The sequence below is a fragment of the Hemitrygon akajei genome, chromosome 11 (genome assembly GCF_048418815.1).
Source record: "Hemitrygon akajei chromosome 11, sHemAka1.3, whole genome shotgun sequence".
Classification (NCBI taxonomy): domain Eukaryota; kingdom Metazoa; phylum Chordata; class Chondrichthyes; order Myliobatiformes; family Dasyatidae; genus Hemitrygon; species Hemitrygon akajei.
Window position 1 is genome coordinate 113,823,342 of NC_133134.1, and position 21,287 is coordinate 113,844,628.

Genomic DNA, 21,287 nt, shown 5'->3' on the forward strand with positions numbered 1-21,287 from the left:
TTGCCAATCAGTACAGTTGTTTTCTTATGCAAACATTTTTTGTTAACTACAAGAGTGACATAATAAACAATTCAATGAGTTAGTCTTATTTTTCCTGCATGAGTTATGATGGTACCATACCCAAAAAAGTGAATTAGACACAACAGGTGCACTCTATGCAGAAAAGGCTGAAAATCAAACAGATGTGTTGATATAGCTGGTTTCAATGATACATACTGTAATTAATTATTTCCTTAATAGGTAGTTCTGTTATAAACTTACAAATATTGAAAATAGTAAAACATATAGATTTTAAACAAATATACTCACCATTGACCCGTACTTGTATATGCACATGATTTCAATACCTGAACAAAACCAGAGCAAGAATAAAATGCATTACTTCGTGTAGTGAGGAACAGCAAAGCTACATTTACTGAGCAAGTCCTTGCAATGTAATATGGTGAGGGAAATGGTTAAGCCTACAAATGAAAAGTTTTTAAACTGGGATCTTTTATTTGTACAGAAAGGATATTAAGTGGGCTCCGAGATTTGTGTACAGGTCTCATTGGCCATGACTACACAAGAAATACTAATTCTGAGAAGTCTCAAAATGCGTGCTGCTTTTAAGTACTTCAGATAATCAAATGGAAAGTCAGGAGTTCTTCAAAACATTTTAAAGTTCAAAGTTCAAAATAAATTTATTATCAACACATGTATGCCACCATATATTACCGAGATTCATTTTCTTGTAGGCATTTATAGCAGAACAAAGAAGTACAACAGAATTGTTGAAAAACTACCAAGACTGACAACCAATGTACAGACAAAAGACAAACTGTGCAAATACAAAAAATTACAATAAATAAGAAAATAAATAATATCAAGAGCATGAGTTGCTGAGTTCTTGAAAGTGAGTCCATTGGCTGTGGAATCAGTTCACTGTTGAGGTGAGTGAAGTTATCCAGGCTGGCTCAGGCACCTGATGGTTGAAGGGTAAAACCAACACAAAGTAAGTTAGGACCTTATCCATATCCTCTGCCTCTGAGCATTCTGTAATTTGTCTTTTATCCTCAAGTGGTTGTACCCTTGGGATTCACTTTAATCCTACTTGCCGTGGTTTTTTCATGGCCCCTCCTGGCTCTTCCAAGTCTCTTCTTCAGTTCTTTTCTCTCCTTTATGGTCTTTACAATGCAATTCCTTTCTCTTCTTGACTAAATTCAGTACCTCTGTCATTATCCTAGGTTCCCTTACTTTGCCATCCTTAACCTTCCTTTTTATTGGAACACTCTTTATACTCTGTGTAGTCCAATCACAAACAAGAGAAAATCTGCGGATGCTGGAAATCCAAGCAACACACACAAAATGCTGGAGGAACTCAACAGGCCAGCCAGTGTCGATGGAAAAGAGTAAACAGTTGACATTTCGGGCTGAGACCCTTCATCAAGACTAGAGAAAAAAGATGATAAGTCAGCATAAGGTGGGGAGAGGGGAGGAAGAAACACAAGATTAGAGGTGAAACTGGGAGGGAGGTGGGGGAGGTAAAGAGCTGAGTTCTTTTGGTAAAAGAGATACAGGGCTTGATGCACCGTCAATAACTCTCTGAGACGTGAAGTCGAGATATCGGCTTTTATTGACTGGAAGAAAGAACAAGCAGTAGTTGACCACCATACCACATCCTGGAGAATGAGGCCGGGCTCAGGCCTCAATCGCCTTTATACCGGGGTCTGTGGGAGGAGCCACAGGAACAGTCAGCAGGGGTCTGTGGGAGGGGCCACAGGAGCAGTCAGCAGGGGGCGTGTCCAGACAGGTATACGTAGTTCACCACAGGGCTGGAGAAGGGACAATCTGATAGGAGAGCGGCAGAAGGCCAAGGAAGAAAGGGAAAGGGGAGGTGCACCAGTGGGGGGTGATGCACACATAAGCAGATAAGGTGAGAGAAGGAACTGGGAATGGGGAATGGTAGGTGAGGGGTGGGGCATTCCTGGAAGTTCAAGAAATCAATATTCACGTCATCAGGTTGGAAGCTACCCAGATGGATTATAAGGCGTTGCTCCTCCAGCCTGAGTGTGGCTTCATTGTGGCCGTAAAGGAAGCCATGGATAGACACATCAGAATGAGAATGGGAGGTGGAATTAAAATGGGTGGCCACTGAGAGATCTTGCTTTTTCTGGCGGATGGAGCATAGGTGCTGGGGAAAGCAGTCTCCTGATCTATGTTGGGTCTCACCGATATACAGGAGGCCGCACTGGATATAGCAAATCACCCCAAAAGACTCACAAGCAAAGTGTCGCCTCGCCTGAAGGACTGTTGGCAGCTCTGAATGGTAGTGAGGGAGGAGATGTAGCACTTGTTCCGCTTGCAAGGATAATTGCCAGGAATGAGATCAGTGGGGAAGGACGAATAGACAAGAGAGTCATGTAGGGAGTGGCAGAAGTTATGGAGAATTATGTGCTGGATGCAGAGGCTGATGGGGTGAGGGCAGACGATCTATGGATAAATTGCTCCAAAGAGAATTTGGAGCTGGGCTGTGTTGACAGATAGGATTTCCCTGTGTGAGTCTTTTATCCTCTCTTATGACCTCCAGTACCTACTCATTGTCTTTAACTTTTGTCCTGTAGTCTTCTCTTTTGTTGTCGACTCAAGCCGCCACAAAAAAAAGGTTAAAAGTGAAAGAGTTTCTGTCATGCTCACTGTAAACTGACCCATCACCTCAAATTCTGATCTAGTCATCCTCACAAACTTCTAACTTTGGATGCAATTGAACTCCAATGATAAAAGTGGTTGATTTCCCCTTTAGGTAATACAGGCTCCATGGTGAATTGTCAATGTGCTCTCTTAATCGGACAGATATGATACAATTTCGATGCAGAACTTCAAAGATTGATGACATCCATATGTGCTCTATGCACTGAATGCACTAGCCTGTTCCAGATACTAAAATATTTAGTAGAATATTGCCCACCTTGATATTCTGCATAACATAAATCATTACCTTATTTAGTTTGAAGAAGTGCTAATTGGAAGCAGTAATTACCATGTGGGTCAGCATCCACAAGGGCAAAAATTGGAATCTGTAGTGTGTCCCACAGCTTCCTCACCATCAACCTGGTGCTCAGATCTGGCACACCTTTACCCTGAAAGTCAGTCAAGTTAATACAATATGAAAAACAAATATATGCATTCCTTTATAAAAAATTCAGCTAATATACACCAACAGCTTATCTATCATTATCCCTTCTGTGTAATGACTCATGAAACACTAAGGCATCCTTTAAGCTGATATATTTTTCATTAAAACAATGGATATCAGGGATGAAAGACTGTTCCAGTTTTGGTTTCAAGAGCAGCACTAAGAATATCTCAATTGCACAACTAACCTTCCTCTTTTCTACATCATAGTGAATCCAGCAGCTCTGTAAAACAAATCTCCTATTTTCCCCAAGTAGGAGCAGTTTTGTATTTTGTACTGGTGTCTATGATGACTTAGATTCAGACTTTCCAATGCATTTTATAATACAACCACTACAATTCAGGTTGCTGCCAGATATGAAAAGACAAAAAGGTAAGTCTACTGCTAAGTCAACTAGATGATCTTAAGCAAATTGAATTTCTGAAGATAGTTTTCACATCATACTACTATGTTCCAGAAGAGTAATATATTATTTACAAAATAAGCGTGCCACCCTGTGTATTTCTAATCTGAATCCAGGGATGCAGTATGGAATATCTTTTAATGTATAAACAGATCAAACAAGATTGAGAGAAAGACTAATGGGATGGCATCCATATGACCATTGTCATCCACTGCTTTCCTCCTGCTAGGGAGGTCTACACCAGGAGGTGTGTATAGGTGGGGAATGGTAGAGGCTTTAAGGCTGTCCATTAAAATGCATTTGGCACTATGTCATGGTTTGGAATTTAACTACAGCATCCCAAGATAGAGCAGGGATTTTCAGCAAACTCCTTACATACAATGTGTACATTTTTTGTAAAATATTATTTTGTATGTTGAATTTGGCTTTGTGTTTTAGTATATATCTTTTGTTAACAAGTATATACCCAGTGTTTCCCCCAAGTACAGAGGATGCTTTTGAAGACTGAATTTTATCATACAGAAGTGTTATTTAATTGACATTTCACTTTCCAGTTTCTTAGCTGAAAGGTTTGAGATATAATTTGTAATTTGACATCTGTTTTAATGTACTTTGACATCTCTCCAGGATCTTCTCGATGTCTTCAAAAATTTCTCTACTGACTGGGTGATACAGAGCTGATTAGTTCATAAGAAAAAAATAAATTTGGCAGGTGATACCTATCTCCTAATGTAAATGGTGAAATAAAAATGTGTTGAGCATGTTGGTAAGCTGTTCCTTCTTTTAAAAAAAAGAATTGCTACACTTCTAGTTCCAAGCAAACATACCTATCATCCGAGAGGCCACTGATGGCGGCACTGGTATTCAAGTCCTCACCCAAGATGCAATTTGTGTGATGATTCAGTGTTCAGCTTAATTTTACAATTCCTCTGATAATGAAGCAGGTATCCTGCCATAGATACTGACTGCTGAAAATTGCTATCACCTACAAAAGTCAGGTGTCTGATGGAATATATAGAATGCTGAATGAGTTCCCTCACCCAGAAAACCAGAAACATGCATCCATTTCCAATATAACATCCAAACAAGTGATGATATTCCATTACACTGGGTTGTACCCAAACTGAAGCAGCAGTCCGACAGGCTAGTGAAGAAATCTGAAGATATAGTCATACAATTTGACGCATCAATCATGATTCCTGAGCATGTCCTGTCCCTCAGGCAGGGAAGTCTGAATAGTGTTGGCAGTACAGTTATATGCATATGCAATTGATCAAGAATCTTCTGCATTGTCTCTGGAAGTTGTGGACTCTCATAGTATTTGGTGAAACAAAAACAAGGAACTCTCCCTCCAATAAAATAAATTAACTTTACCTTGAACTCAGTTATCTATCAAATTCATCTGTTCTTGATGGCATTGGGTTATGTGATGTTGTGGTTGTGGTGAACTACATATACCTGTCTGGATACCCCGCCCCCCCCCCCCCCCGCTGACTGCTCCTGTGGCTCCTCCCACAGACCCCGGTATAAAGGCGATTGAGGCCTGAGCCCTGCCCTCAGTCTCCAGGATGTAGTATGGTGGTCAATTGCTGCTTGTTCTTTCTTCCAGCCAATAAAAGCCTATATCTCACCTCATGTCTCGGAGAGTTATTGATGGTGCATCAATGGTGTAACCAAATCTTACATTCTGGGCATTTTCCATTATATTAGGGTGGCAGGATCAGATTTAGCGATAAAACCAAGGCATTCAGGACACACTGTGGTGCAGCCGCAGACTAGTACTTCATTACAGATCTGAAATTTCATGGTCATGCTTGCCAATGTATTCCTGACAACCCCTCCCCTGTTATGAAGGGTGTTTGGGGGTTATTACATTCCAAGAAATCTGTTCATATTGTGATTTTCCCTAACATGAAGCTGCACCACCTGTGCATGAATCAAGAAACACAAGCTGAATAAAAACAGATTTTGTTGATGTATTTACTTTTCCTCCACACAAGCACCATGAAAATGAATTTTACTCCGTTCCGCTTTTAAGTTTTTGACAGTAATGTATGAACTTTACATTGATGAATCTCCATTACCTGTACAGCTGTAACGCCGGGGTGGGGGAAAGACATGTACTAACATGGAAGGGAATCAAAGTGAGCTGCCAACCTGGTGAAGTTACAAATCAGGTTTAAGCCTACTTACGCATTCAATCTAAGAAACATCATATGTACATTCAGATCTGATCTGATTAAAACTCTATGGTCCTGCAACATCCAGATACAATTAATATTTCACAGAAGACCACATTAACATCTTTATCTTCAATGACAGTGCAGTCCATTATTTGCAACAGTCTCGGGGTGAGTGGATGATCCATCTTGCCCTCCTGAGAACCCGACCCTCACATAAATCTGCCTTCAGCCAATTCTATCACTTCATTTAATTTCATGAGGTTACTGGATAGAATAAAACCTGTATCTGATATAATCTTGTTGTGCTGCTGCATAGGCACCAGTTTACCTATAATAAAGTTGTTCCATTACAGCTGCACGAAACAATCCAGGCATTATGGAAAATTTTCACCAAAAGCAGAACAAATTCCCTTCCCCATCAATACACTCTCAATCTCTCAATAAAATGATGGAGGAGATCTTGAGCAGTTCCAAACAATGATATGTTCATTGATGTTTTGTGTTATGGAGGAACCATTTGGTTCCTGATCGCATTACAGTCTTTCAACAACTGGAGACAAAAGAGCTGAATTTCACAAGTGCGAATGAATGATTTCATTCCTGGAATCATTCTGTTTGACACCAACGCAACATTGACTGAGCTTCAAATCAAGTAGATCTAATAAAATTGAATTTGATGCATTTCATGGAGGGAAACCTCCCATGTGTAAAATACAAACCATACAGGAGAAGTTACAATTGTTAGAGGTTTATCGTGACCTTAGGTGTCCCTCAGAGAAATGTCCTTGGCTCTAACATATTCAGATATCTTATATAACATCAGAAGCTCATTACCAACCACAATTCCTCATAGTGAAGCCATCCCTGTTCACATTCAGTGAAACACGGGCAACATTCCAGCATGGGGAAATAGCAACAAGGTCAGAACACACAAGTGTAGACAGCAAGTTTTCCCAGAGTGATTCTAACCATCAACATCCAGCTCTACCTTAATGGAACAAGTCAACATTATATACATCTCATCATTAACTTATGTTGGTTATTGCACTCCCTTCTGTTTTTTTGCCTTCTTCTTTCAAAAAGATTTTATTTGAGAAGAGTTGCTGTGCCTTTTCATAATCTGATAGATTTCTCTGAGAAAATGGGCAAATTTATTATTTTTCATGTTCATTTGTTATAACTAGTCCTGCTAAAAATAGAGTTTGATGTGCTAGGATTGTAATACACATTGCATCAAAGAAAAATAATAACATGTAGAATAAATTAGCATAACACACTATCAGTCACAATATTAGTGTTCTTAATGCAAAAAAAAATTATCAGTTAATTTATTTTAACATTGAGCCAGGGATAGTAGAAAATGTATCTAAAAATTGCCATAAGTAAAATTTAAGGGCTCCATTAAAAGAAGCAATAAACAGCGAGGTTTTGCATGGGTAGTTTGTGGGGGGATTTGGGAGGGCATAGCTGGTGTCAATCCATTGCTTAGGAACCAGCAGTAAAAAACATTGCTTGCAACAGTGGTGACTAAAACGGGTGATGAGCAGAAACGGATGTTCACAGAGTGCTCAAGTATTGGTGCAGCTGGGGGAGATTAGGGGAAGAAGGATGAGAACCTAAAAGACCTTAAGATATAGGAGCAGAAGTAGGCCATTCAGTTTATCGAGTCTGCTCCACCATTCAATCATGGGCTGATCCAATTCTTCCAGTCATTCCCACTCCCCTGCTTTCACCTCAAGCCCTTTGATGCCCTGGCTAATCAGGAACCTATCTATCTCTGCCTTAAAAACACCCAATGACTTGGCCTCCACAGCCGCTCGTGGAAACAAATTCCACAGATTTACCACCCTCTGATTAAAGTAATTTCTCCGCATCTCAGTTCTAAAAGGATGTCCTTCAATCCTGAAGTCATGCCCTCTTGTCCTGGACTCCCCTACCATGGGAAATAGCTTTGCCATATCTAATCTGTTCAGGCCTTTTAACATTCAGAATGTTTCTATGAGATCCCCCCTCATTCTCCTGAACTTCAGGGAATACAGCCCAAAAGCTGCCAGACATTCCTCATACGGTAACCCTTTCATTCCTAGAATCATTCTTGTGAATCTTCTCTTAACCCTCTCCAATGTCAGTATATCCTTTCTAAAATAAGGGGCCCAAAACTGCACACAATACTCCAAGTGTGGTCTCACAAGTGCCTTATAGAGCCTCAGCATCACATCCCTCTTCTTATATAATGAATGCCAACATTGCATTCGCCTTCTTCACAACCAACTCAACCTGGAGGTTAACTTTTAGGGTATCTTGCACAAGGACTCCCAAGTCCCTTTGCATCTCTGCATTTTGAATTCTCTCCCCATCTAAATAATAGTCACGTGGCGACCCACTTCCTAGCGCACTCGAACCGGCTCACAAATAGCCAGTGCGCCGGCATAAAGGCCAGTCCCAAAAGGGCGCCAAGTCTGCTTCACCAACAAAGGGAAAAGCCCGCGCGGGACTGTGAATACGTGCCCCCTACAGCATCCGCGCCCGGGGAGGGAGGGATCAGGGAGACTTTAAAGCGAGGCCGCGAAGTTCGAATAAAATCTTTTTTAACTGCAGTTTACCAACTCCGTGTTGTTATTTCAGCGCTGCATGTAGCACACCGCTACAATTGGTGACCCCGACGGCCCAAATATCGTTTGGGCCGAAGATGACCAACGCCGCATCTGTTCATGCAGTTTCGTTGAAACTGCCAAGCTTCTGGACGCTGCGACCTCACCTATGGTTCCAGCAAGCAGAAGCCCAATTCCATGCTCGGCAGATAACCTTGGAGGACACACGTTACTACTACGTGGTGAGCTTCCTCGACCAGGACACAGTGACCCAGGTTGAGGAGTTCATACAGTCTCCCCCAGCGGACGGCAAATACACGGAATTCAAAGACCTGCTCATAAGGACTTTCGGACTCTCACAGCGTGAGCGGGCTGCCCGTTTACTGTACCTGGATGGTTTGGGAGACAGACCTCCATCGGCTTTAATGAATGAGATGTTGTCTCTGGCCGGAGGACACAAGCCCTGCCTCATGTTTGAGCAGGCATTCCTGGAGCAGCTGCCCGAGAACATACGCCTGCTGCTGTCCGACGCGGATTTCAGCGACCCCCGGAAGGTGGCAGCCCGGGCGGACTTGCTGTGGAACACCAAGAAGGAGAGTGGGGCATCCGTCGCACAGATCACCAGGCCACGCTCCCAGCAGCAAACCAGACCAGGCCCGGCCACAGAGCCCGCAAACCCCAGAGGCAGGGGTGAGGAGACCAATGAACAATGGTGCTTCTACCACCAGCAGTGGGGCGCAGAAGCCCGCCGCTGTTGCCCGCCCTGCAAGTTCCCGGGAAACACCAGGGCCAGCCGCCGCTGATGGCTACGGCGGCTGGCCATCGGGATAGCCTCCTGTATGTGTGGGACAAACGGTCGGGATGCCGTTTGTTGGTCGACACCAGTGCCGAGATCAGCGTCTTACCTCCGACGAGTTACGACACCCGCAACAGGGCACCGGGTCCCACCCTGAGGGCCGTGAACGGCAGCACAGTAAGGACCTACGGCAACCGTACGGTGCGGCTACAGTTCGGCTCCAGCCGGTTCACGTGGGACTTCACACTGGCCGCCGTAGCCCAACCGCTTCTGGGTGCGGATTTTTTGTGGTCTCACAGCCTACTGGTCGACCTGCCGAGGAAGAGACTGGTCCACGCCGAGACCTTTCAGACGTTCTCCCTGGGTGAAGCACAGTTGTCAGCCCCACACCTCGACTCCGTCACGCTGTCCAACGACTTCACCGGAGTCCTGGCGGATTTCCCATCAGTTCTGGCACCGCAGTTCACGGCAGCCATGCCCAGACACGGCGTACAGCACCACATCCCGACCCAGGGACCACCCCTCCACGCCCGTGCTCGAAGGCTTCCCCCAGACAAGCTCCGACTGGCGAAGGAGGAGTTCAAGAGAATGGAGGAATTGGGGATCATACGGCGGTCCGACAGCCCATGGGCCTCCCCCCTGCACATGGTGCCCAAAGTGACAGGGGGCTGGAGACCATGCAGCAACTACCGCAGGCTGAACGAGGCTACAACACCGGACCGCTACCCTGTGCCACACATTCAGGACTTTGCAGCAAACCTGCACGGCGCACAGATCTTCTCCAAGGTAGACCTCGGCCGGGGATACCATCAAATCCCGATGCATCCGGACGACGTCCCCAAAACGGCACTCATCACCCTGTTCGGCCTTTTCGAGTTCCTCCGCATGTCGTTCGGCCTAAAGAATGCCGCACAGACGTTTCAGCGGTTAATAGACGCGTTGGGACGCGACCTGGACTTTGCTTTCATCTATTTGGATGACATCCTCATAGCCAGCAGCAGTCGTCAGGAGCATCTGTCCCACCTCTGACAACTCTACGCCCGACTGAGTGAATACGGCCTGACAATCAACCCGGCCAAATGCCAGTTCGGGCTTGATTCCATTGACTTCCTGGGCCACAGGATCACTACAGACGGGGCAACCCCTCTGCCCGCTAAGGTAGACGCAGTCCGCCATTTTCCCCGACCCACCACAATCAAAGGCCTTCAGGAATTCGTGGGTATGGTAAATTTCTACCACCGCTTCCTCCCTTCAGCTGCCTGAATCATGCGCCCCCTGTTCGCCCTGATGTCGGGTCCGGGCAAGGACATTACCTGGGACGAGGAGTCCGTCGCCGCTTTCATTAAAACGAAAGAAGCCTTGGCAAATGCCGCGATGCTAGTGCACCCCAGAATGGATGTCCCTACCGCTCTCACAGTGGACGCATCTAACACGGCAGTCGGTGGTGTACTGGAGCAACTCATCGAGGGTCGCTGGCAACCCCTGGCGTTTTTCAGCAAACACCTGCGGCCACCCGAGCTCAAATACAGTGCTTTCGACTGGGAACTGTTGGTGCTATACCTGGCAATCTGGCATTTCAGGTACTTCTTAGAAGGTAGGCCCTTCACCGCGTTCATGGACCACAAGCCGCTTACCTTTACGCTCACGAAGGTGTCCGATCCCTGGTCGTCCCGCCAGCAGCGCCATCTGTCCTACTGATGCACCATCAATAACTCACTCTGAGACGTAAGAAGCGAGATATCGGCTTTTATTGACTGGAAGAATGAACAACACTACATCCTGGAGAATGAGGCCGGGCTCAGGCCTCAATCGCTTTTATACAGGGGTCTGTGGGAGGAGCCACAGGAGCAGTCCAGACAGGTATATGTAGTTCACCACACCTACATCTCTGAATACACGACGGATGTCCGGCATGTCTTGGGTAAGGACAATGTTGTGGCGGACGCGCTCTCTCGCCCTAACATTCATGCCCTTTCCCAAGGGGTAGACTTTGAGGCGCTGGCGGAGGTGCAGCAGGCAGATGAGGAGATCCCTAGTTACAGAACCACAGTCTCCGGTTTGCAGCTCCAGGACCTCCCCGTAGGCCCAGGTGAGAGGACCCTACTCTGTGACGTCACCACCGGCCAACCCCGCCCCATCGTCCCGGCAGCCTGGCGGCGACATGTTTTCGACTCCATTCATAACTTAGCGCACCCCTCCATCAGGACAACCATCCGGCTGGTCTCCAACAGGTTCGTTTGGCACGGACTCTGCAAGCAAGTCAGTGAATGGGCCAAAATGTGCATGCACTGCCAGACGGCCAAGGTGCAGTGGCACACCAAAGCCCTGCAGCAGCAGTTCCACCCCACCCACCAGCGTTTCGACCACATTCATGTGGATGTCGTTGGCCCCCTGCCAGTGTCGCACGGGGCGCGGCACCTCCTCACTATCGTGGACCGGTTCACCAGATGGCCAGATGCGATCCCGCTCACCGACACCACCTCCGAATCATGCGCCCGGGCACTGATCGCCACCTGGGTATCCCACTTTGGTGTACCGGCCCACATTACCTCCGACAGAGGCGCCCAGTTCACCTCCGGCCTGTGGTCAGCTATGGCCAGCCTTTTGGGGACACAGCTGCACCACACAACTGCCTACCACCCACAGTCGAACGGCCTGGTGGAGCGTTTCCACCGTCACCTAAAGTTGGCTCTCATGGCCCGCCTGGGAGGAGCTAACTGGGTGGACGAGCTTCCCTGGGTCCTACTCGGCATCCGCACGGCGCCCAAAGACAATCTGCACACCTCGTCGGCCGAGTTGGTGTACGGCGCACCCCTGGTCATTCCTGGGGAGTTCATACCAGCCCCAAGGGGGCACGAGGAAGAACCCGCAGCAGTCCTGGGCAGACTACGCGAGAGGCTCGGCAACCTGACCCCCATACCCACTTCGTAGCATGGGCAGAACCCGACCTGTGTACCCAAAGACCTGCAGAACTGTAAGTTTGTGTTTGTACGAAGGGGCGGGCATTGACCATTGCTACAGCGGTCCTACGAGGGGCCGTTTACGGTGATCAGGAACAACGGGTCCACGTTCGTGCTGGACGTTGGGGGGAGAGAGGAGGTTTTCATGGTGGACCGACTCAAACCGGCCCATGAGGACGTGGCGCACCCGGTCGAGTTTCCGGCACCGCGGCGCAGAGGCCGACCTCCCAAACAGGGTCCGGCCCAGACTGTGGACATTGGGGGGGTGTATCGCCGGTTCTGGGGGGGGGGGGTTCTGTGGCGACCCACTTCCTAGCGCACTCGAACCGGCTCACAAATAGCCAACGCACCGGCATAAAGGCCAGTCCCAAAAGGGCGCCAAGTCTGCTTCACCAACAAGGGGAAAAGCCCACGCGGGACTATGAATACGTGCCCCCTACAGCATCCGCGCCCGGGGAGGGCGGGATCAGGGAGGCTTTAAAGCGAGGCCGCGAAGTTCGAATAAAATCTTTTTTAACTGCAGTTTACCGACTCCGTGTCGTTATTTCAGCGCTGCATGTAGCACACCACTACAGTCTGCCCATTTATTTCTTCCACCAAAGTACATGACCATATACTTTCCAACATTATATTTCATTTGCCACTTCTTTGCCCATTACCCTAAACTACCTAAGTCTCTGCAGGCTCTCGGTTTCCTCAACACTACCCACTCCTCCACATATCTTTGTATCATCAGCAAATTTAGTCACAAATCTATTAATACCATAGTCCAAATCATTGACGTACATTGTAAGAAGCAGCAGTCCCAACACTGACCCCTGTGGAACTCCACTGGTAACTGGCAGCCAGCCAGAATAGGATCCCTTTATTCCCACTCTCTGTTTTCTACCAACCAGCCAATGCTCCACTCATGCTAGTAACTTCCCTGTAACTCCATAGGCTCTTATCTTGCTAAGCAGCCTCGTGCGGCACCTTGTCAAAGGCCTTCTGAAAATCCAAGTGCACTACATCTACTACATCTCCTTTGTCTACCCTGCTTGTAATTTCCTCAAAGAATTGCAGTAGGTTTGTCAGGCAGGATTTTCCTTTCAGGAAACCATGCTGACTTTGGCCTATTTTGTCATGTGCCTTCAGGTACTCTGTAATCTCATTCCTAACAATCGATTCCAACAACTTCCCAACCACTGATGTCAGGCTATCAAGTCTATAGTTTGCCTTAACCTGTAAGAATCTGCAAGAAAGAAAGAAAGTTAGGGATTTGAAATTGAAGTGTGTCAGAGTAGAGGCCAGAAGCATGGGATGAAAGGTGAACATAAGTTGTTGCAAGTTAATATATTTGTAGCAGAGCATTAGAAAAGTAGGTTATGCTTGGAGGAATTGGGAGACTGGCTATGAGTGGGCTGCAGTTGACTTATATGAAAGGAAGAAAGAATAAAGATTTCAGAAGACAGAGAGGTAATGTTAGAATTTGGGTCTATTCCAGAGATAGATGCAGTCAGTCTTAAAAAAAAGAAGAGACATTTGGTCAGAAACTAATCTTAAAGTCAGTTTCATACTAATCTCATAGAACATCTGGTTCAATTTCACATCATTTCCAAGGAGAGGTAGAAAAATTATTAGATACTACTCAGCACAGTACAGGCCCTTCAGCCCACAATGTTGTGCTGACCCATATATTCCTTTAAAAAACCCACACTACCCCGTATTCCTCTTTTTCTTTCAACCATGTACCTGTCCAAGAGGTTCTTAAATACCCCTAATGTTTTAGCCTCCGCCACCATCCCTGGCAAGTCACATCCAGGCACCCACAACCCTCTGTGTAAAAAACTTACACCTTATGTCTCCCCTAAACTTCCCTCCCTTAACTTTGTACATATGCCCTCTGGTGTTTGTTATTCGTGCCCTGGGAAACAGATACTGGCTATCCACCCTATCTATGCTTCTCATAATCTTGTACACCTCTATCAAGTCCTCTCTCATCCTTCTATGCTCCAAAGAGAAAAGTCCCAGCTCTGCTAACCTTGCCTCATAAGGTTAATCTAACCTTGCCTCCAATCCAGGCAATATCCTGGTAAATCTCCTCTGCACCCTCTCCATAGCTTCCACATCCTTCCTATAATGAGGTGACCAGAACTGATCACAGTACTCTTAAGTGTGGTCTCACCAGAGATTTGTAGAGTTGCAACATGACCTCTCTACTCTTGAACTCAATCCCCCTATTAATGAAGCCTAGCATCCCATAGGCCTTCTTAGCTATCCTATCAACCTGTGCAGCAACCTTGAGGGATGTATGGATTTAAACCCCAAGGTTCCTCTGTTCATCCACACTCTTAAGTAACCGACCATTAACCCTGTACTCAGCCTTCTGGTTTGTCCTTCCAAAATGCATCACCTCACACTGATCTGCATTGAACTCCATCTGCCACTTTTCTGCCCAACTCTGCAGCCTGTCTATATCCTCTTGTAACCTTTGACAACCTACAACTCCATCCACAACTCCTCCAATCTTCGTGTCATCTGCAAACTTACTCACCCATCCTTCCGCCCCTTCATCCAGGTCATTTATAAAAATCACAAAGAGCACGGGTCCCAGGACAGATCCTTGTGGCACTCCACTATTACCGACCTCCAGGCAGAATACTTTCCTTCCACTACTACCTGTACCTTTCTTCCTGTAAGCCAATTTTTATTCAAACAGCCAAGGTTCCACTGATCCCATGCCTCATGACTTTCTAGATGAGTCTCTCGTGGGGGACCTTGTCAAATGCCTTGCTCAAATCCATGTTGACCACATCCACCGCCCTACCCTCATCAATTTCTTTTGTTCAAAAAACTCTATTAGGCTCACGAGGCATGACCTTCCCTTCACAAAGCCATGTTGACTATCCTTGAGTAGACTGCACTTCTCCAAATGCTCATAGATCCTATTCTTAAGAATCCTTTCTAGTAGTTTGCAGACCACCGACGTAAGACTCATCGGTCTATAGTTCCCAGGATTCTCCCTATTACCTTTTTTAAACAAGGAAACTACATTTGCCATTCTCCAATCCTCCGGCACCTCCCCTGCAGCCAAAGAGGATTCAAAGAACATAGCTACTGCTCCAGCAATCTCTTCCCCCACTTCCCACAGCAACCTGGGGTATATACATCTGGCCCTGGGGACTTATCAATCTTGATGTTTTTAAGAAGATCCAACACTTCTTCTTCCTTAATCTCCACATTGTTCAGCACACAGGCCTGTTCTATTTCGACTTCACCCTGATCAAGGTCCTTTTCAATTGTGAATACTGAAGCAAAGTATTCATTCAGGACCTCCCCAACCTCCTCCGCCTCCAGGCACATGTTGCCCTCTTTATCCTTTAGCGGTCCCACCTTCATTCTTGTCAACCTTCTGTCCTTCACATACGCATAGAATGCCTTTGGGGTTCTTCATGCTAAGGCCTTCTCATACCCCCTTCGAGCTCTCCTAAGTCCTTTCTTAAGCTCCTTCCTGGCTACCCTATATTTCTCATGAGCCCCTCCTGCTTCCTGCTTCTTATTATCTAACATATGCTTCCTTCTTCCTCTTGATGAGTTTCCTCACGTGTTTCATCAGCCATGGTTCCCTTTTCCTACCATTTTTTCCTTGTCTCAGTGGGACAAACCTATCCTGAACCCAGCATGTGGTCCCTAAACTTCCTCCACATGTTCATCTTTGATTCAGAAAATATTTCTAAAACTTAACTGTATATACCGTTGGATGCCAAAATTTGAATATAAACTTTGCTCAGTCGCAGCCAAAGACAATGGCTTCAGATCGCCAGTATTTAGAAGATGGAAGACACCTTTGTATGATAGTGAACAAATTAAAGGCAACAGAGGGGTCAAAAGAGGGGGTAATAAGACTGAGATGAGTTTCAGGATTTTATATTTTCAGATGTTGATGTCAAAGGCCAACATATAGGTTAAAAGGCTGAGGTTGGATAAGCACAGGTTCCTGGGATTCTAGAACAAACTATACAGAACCAGGAAGAGAAACCATTGCAAGTGATATTCTGAAATGCAAAGGCAGTTCCACTGAGCTGCACATTGCAGAGCTTGAGAGTACAATGAGATTCTCACTGTCCAGAAGGCTAAAGACAGAAGTCAAGGGAAAAAAGTCACAGAGGATGCCTTTTCTTGATTATCATAAAGGAAAGCATTGGGAACATAACTGCTGAGATTCAAAAGGAAATTGCTTTTTGAAGACGATAGAAAGGGGCTTTATCTGAAACAACAGAATACAAAATATGGAAGAACCGAGAGATTTTACTTATAAGTTGACAGCTAGAGATTTAAAGTGTGTGTAAACACTAATCTAATTCTGCCAGAATTGGAATCCTTAGAAATAAAATAACAGAAATGCCTTACCGTTATAATAATACAGGGGAATGATTTGGTACAAAAGTCATCATCCAATAATCTCTGAAAGGTGGCATCTTTTTCCACTATGAGCACAAATTGAGCAGGAGAATTCAAATCTTAGAAGTTAAGGCAAATTACAGCCAAGCTTAGGAAATACTTCTGATGATATTAAAATAATTACCATTCCTGTATTCTAGTATAGCACTAGCATAATTAAAATAAAAACATCTGGATTCTTATAGCAAACAGAGCAAGAGGAATGAACGTGTGAAACTTTTACCCAAAGTTAAGGGGATGAGCTATTTTAAGCAAGAACTTTCCTTTACATTTTCTTAAGTCATAGAACTTAGTTCTACGATACTGATAGCTGTCAGTTTGCTCATTGTTTTCTTATTCTCATCACCTCTTAATTTTAGTCAATCTTTCTTGGCTTTTGTCCATGTTTTCATTCCTGCTTTTTTATTTCCGTTCTTTTCCTTGCTTTTTGCCTTCTTCAAAAGATGATTAAGATCCATTAAGACAACGAACAAAAGAATTTGATTTGAATTGCTTGTACACAGTCAAAAGTAAAAAGAAGAAGAGAATAAATCAGTGATGACCTATGGAGCCAAGTGATCTGTTACTGCTTTAATTTTCTTTAGTTGCCAAGTTTTTCATATCTAAACTCTTAAAAATTAAGCAAGTTATGGCAAGCTTCAACTTAGTTCACACAATTCTGTAATATCTGCTGTGACAGTTTAAATATATACTGATGTTCACATAAATATGACTATTAGAAAGCTGATGTGATTATTTATTCCAGGCAGCAACATCACCATTCCTGGTAATTATGAGACAAGTTTCATATCTCCTCCTTTGTCCTTTAAATGATCAATAAGACAAAAGGGACCACCAATCTTGTTCCTGTGTTCTAGAAATGCTGGTAAAAAAAATTGAAAAGCATGGCATCAATAGCCCATATATCTAAATATTCCTATGTCTTTGCATCAAAAATCCTTCATTGGCACTGAAGAAATGATGTTATCCTACAATGCTAGAATACAAAACCAAAAAAATAAACTGTTCATATCACGTAAAAGGATACTTCTTATCCCATCGACATTGGATGGCACAAGCACAGCCTAGAGGATGGAAGAGAAAATCAGATACACATAACTAAAACATAATCACAATGTATTCAATGTTCCTGAATCTGTCATTCTCTATGCTATTGCACCACTTTGGTATGTTTTTGAATGTTTCCTACACTGCCATACTACTCCTGTGTAAAAGATAGAATGTTTTCTGAAAATCAAAAAACTGCAGATGCTGGACATTTGAAATAAAAACAGAAAATGCTGTAAACATTCAGAAGGGGTCGGCCAATATCTGTAGAAAGGAAAACAGAGGTAATATTTCAGGAAAACTGGGAGAGAAAGTAAACAAGTTGGGGCTCAATTGAAGGGAGAATAGTATAGAGAGGGATAGGACCAAGGCAGTATTTCTGATAAAGTAAGGCCAGGGTTGTCATAGGGATAAGATGTAAACGATGTCATCTTGTTAATGCATTAAAGATGGTAATTAGAGAGGAAGACGATAGACAAAGTAAAATGTATTAGCCTTCCGTCCCTTTTTTTATAACTTCTCTGGCCAAAAGTCAAGTTTTTAGCATTTTATCATGTTTAATGTTTACTTGTGGCCTTTTAATAAAAATTTCCTTCTGCTGCTGACCTAATTCCTGATTTTTGCACTCGATATTTTAACTCCAGTGAAACAATAACATTTGCCACTACAAAATTTAAGTGATATTATAATTTTATTCTATTTTTGTTTGTTATTTCAGCTTCTGCTTTAACCTTCTTGTATGAATCAATCTTTAATTCAATATTTGTAAAATAATTTTATGTCCAGTTCGTAACCTGTTAGAACTTTTCAATCTGATTTACTGCTCAGTCAGCTGAATGACATTGCTATTCCTGAACGCAGAAGGGACTGGACAACAGTTGAGTAGGAACAAAGACCATCTATACCACACTGCCTGGTGAATGTTTTTGACCAGTTGCAAGAATGCCCTTTCATCATTCACTATAATCACGGCCACAAATTCTAATCCAAAGGCTGGCATACCAATAAGCTTGAAGTAACAATATTGCAAACATTTTAAGTTATAAAAATAAACCCGCATAGGATAAATCTTACAATCAGTGTGATACCTGTGGCTAGATTTACAGTGGTTAGATTTATAAGTACTTTTGCAAGGGTATTTACTATAAATCCATAAGGCATTTGAATTAATTTCACTAGAAGAAATCAATGATCCTTTATTCTTTTTCATTTTAATATGGATTCAGCACCAGAATTGTAGTGGGGAGAGGACACTTGCAAGAGGTGTATGGTAAAGTTAAGAAAAACCTAATATTTAGGATTATCTTGGAGAAGGCTGGAGAAGAAATACAAAATCTCAAAGCACAAAGTACACTGCAGATGCTGTGGTCAAATCAACACGTACAAACAAGCTGGAGGAACTCAGCAGGTCAGGCAGTATCCGTGGAAACGAGCAGTCAATGTTTCGGGCTGAGACCCTTCGTCAGGACAAAATCTCTCTTCAGTAGGGTATAGCAAAATACAAGCTTGGGAAACTCTATTCCTTTCTTTGGCTTCGCATCTCGTATCTCATATTAGAACCCCAATGTTGATAAGGCCATTTGGTTCATTGAGTTCAATCCTATTCTCAGGATATTGCCATTGGTCTGATTCCTCCAGTTATTTCTCTGTAAAACATCCCATGTGCATCAACTCCTACCCCTACAGATCTCCTGTTGCGTACCTGCACCTGAGGCAATTTTACAGTAGTCAATTAACTATTAGGTATTAGTGGGATGTGGGGAAAATCTGTGTGGTCACAGGGAGAATATGCTATATAGGCAGTTCCCGGGTTACATACGAGTTCCGTTCCTGAGTCCGTCTTTAAGTCTGATAAGTACATTTGTCGGAACAAGTACATTCGGTATTATTTAGCGTCAGTAAGTCAAACGTTTGTCTTAGTATATAGTATATATTTTACCTTTCTATGCTTATAAAACACTTAAGAAACGTATGTATTCCAATAATTAAACTACTGCGTTGCTTAGTAATAATTGTAGCTTTCATCGGGGCAGGACCTTTCACATGTTCCATTATTCTCACTTTATCCTTCATCTTTTAAAATTGTTCCAATCGTTGACCAACTGTAGCCTAACGATTTTCCAATGCGTTTCACCTCTTTCCAAACACTTTATTATTTCCACTTTATTTTCAATTGCGATCGCTTCCCGTCAATGGAACAGAAACACTGTGGGCGGTGGGTCCCGAGCTCCGCTGGCTCACGAGGTCCGCTGGGTCCAAAGGACCACTGCACTGAATTCCCCAGGTCCAAAAGTCCACCGCACTGAGACAGGTTAAATGGGACAAGTGGGGACTGTGCTGGGTTTGGGTATTTGATCCTCCTCAATATTCCGTGTGGGAATTTAAACTGGAGGCGGCAGTGTTTTTTTTACGAGGTTGAGTTATGAGCTCGACATCCGGCACGGATGGTACGGGAGTCACTGGATCAACATCAACCTGGCACGGGAGCGGTCTGTCACTGATTGAACTTGAGAACCTCTGTTCTCCAGCCCGTTGCTGATCTCACTGCGCCACCAGCTGACTGGAACGGGGGGGGGGGGGGGCAGGGTCAGGGTGAAGCTTACTAAGAAAAATTTAAGCCAAATACAAAGTTAAACACTCAACACAGTGTCAACTGCAATGACTTAAAATGGCAGACAGCGTCGCGATCTGACTTAAAATGGTGGACGGCGTTCTCCTTCCTTGGTTCGTAAGTACGAGTTGTCCATAAGTCGATCGTTCGTAACTCGGGGACTACCTGTACAGAGAACACGATGAAACCCAAGTTCCTGGAGCTATGCAGTCTTAAAATCACTGAACTGATTTCCATATCCATCGCATGTTCCTGTGTAAGAGAACACTTACTACAGTTTTTAAAAAAAAAGCTGCTTAATTAGTTATTCTTTAATTGATGTACAATAATCTCTAAAACTTTTATGGAAAGTATCTGTTAACAGGAAACACAACTACATGGAACTACATGAATAAAAAGTAATGGATTGCTTCCTGATCATCATTTTTCAATATTGGTCCACAGATTTATTCTTCTCCAATACAAATCTTTCCTAATAGAAGCTTAAAGACTAATTTGAGAATCTCTACAGTAAACCTGGTACATACCTTAGAACTGCAAGCACAATTGACTCTGCTGCCATCTTCCTCAGTGTAGCATAGATCACCTGCAATGCAGCCTTTCGAGGTGGAGAGCTCAAAGAGAGAAATCAAGTGTTTCATAAAATAAATAATTGCACACATTTTGCATTTCAATACCTAATGAGCATTGTGCATTGATAATAATTATAGCATAAAATATTCACATGAAAATTCCCCGATATATTCAAAACTTTCTTCTTCTTGCTAAAACTGAATTAGCTGAGCGAAAATTACTAAAAATTACTTTATAACATTTAGCTATCATTCCATTTTCTGGAAAACAATACTGACAATTAAAAAGGCTGCTTAAATAAAATTTAATAACTCCATTACAGTTCTTAATAGCTGTCTTACGTATTTCCTCTGCAGTTTGCATTAGAGTCATTCAGATTTCCACCTGTATGATACAATGCTGGCCATTCCTTGGGGAAGTTGCATTATTATGAACATGTCTTTGTTAAAAAATACTTTCACCATTTCTTTATTTTTAAGTACAAATTATCATTTAGATTGTATGTACTAAG

General features: G+C 43.8%; 1 protein-coding gene across 1 annotated transcript in view; it reads right to left on the minus strand.

The window, feature by feature from the left end:
* Positions 1-21,287, minus strand: part of spo11 (SPO11 initiator of meiotic double stranded breaks) — a 59,782-nt gene that overhangs the window by 13,184 nt on the left and 25,311 nt on the right. The window contains exons 6-10 of the mRNA XM_073062359.1: positions 20,731-20,817; positions 17,573-17,609; positions 16,495-16,604; positions 3,017-3,116; positions 310-347 (exon numbers count right to left, since the gene is read on the minus strand). Coding sequence (XP_072918460.1) covers positions 310-347; positions 3,017-3,116; positions 16,495-16,604; positions 17,573-17,609; positions 20,731-20,817 — 372 coding nt within the window. The remainder of the gene's footprint in view (positions 1-309; positions 348-3,016; positions 3,117-16,494; positions 16,605-17,572; positions 17,610-20,730; positions 20,818-21,287) is intronic.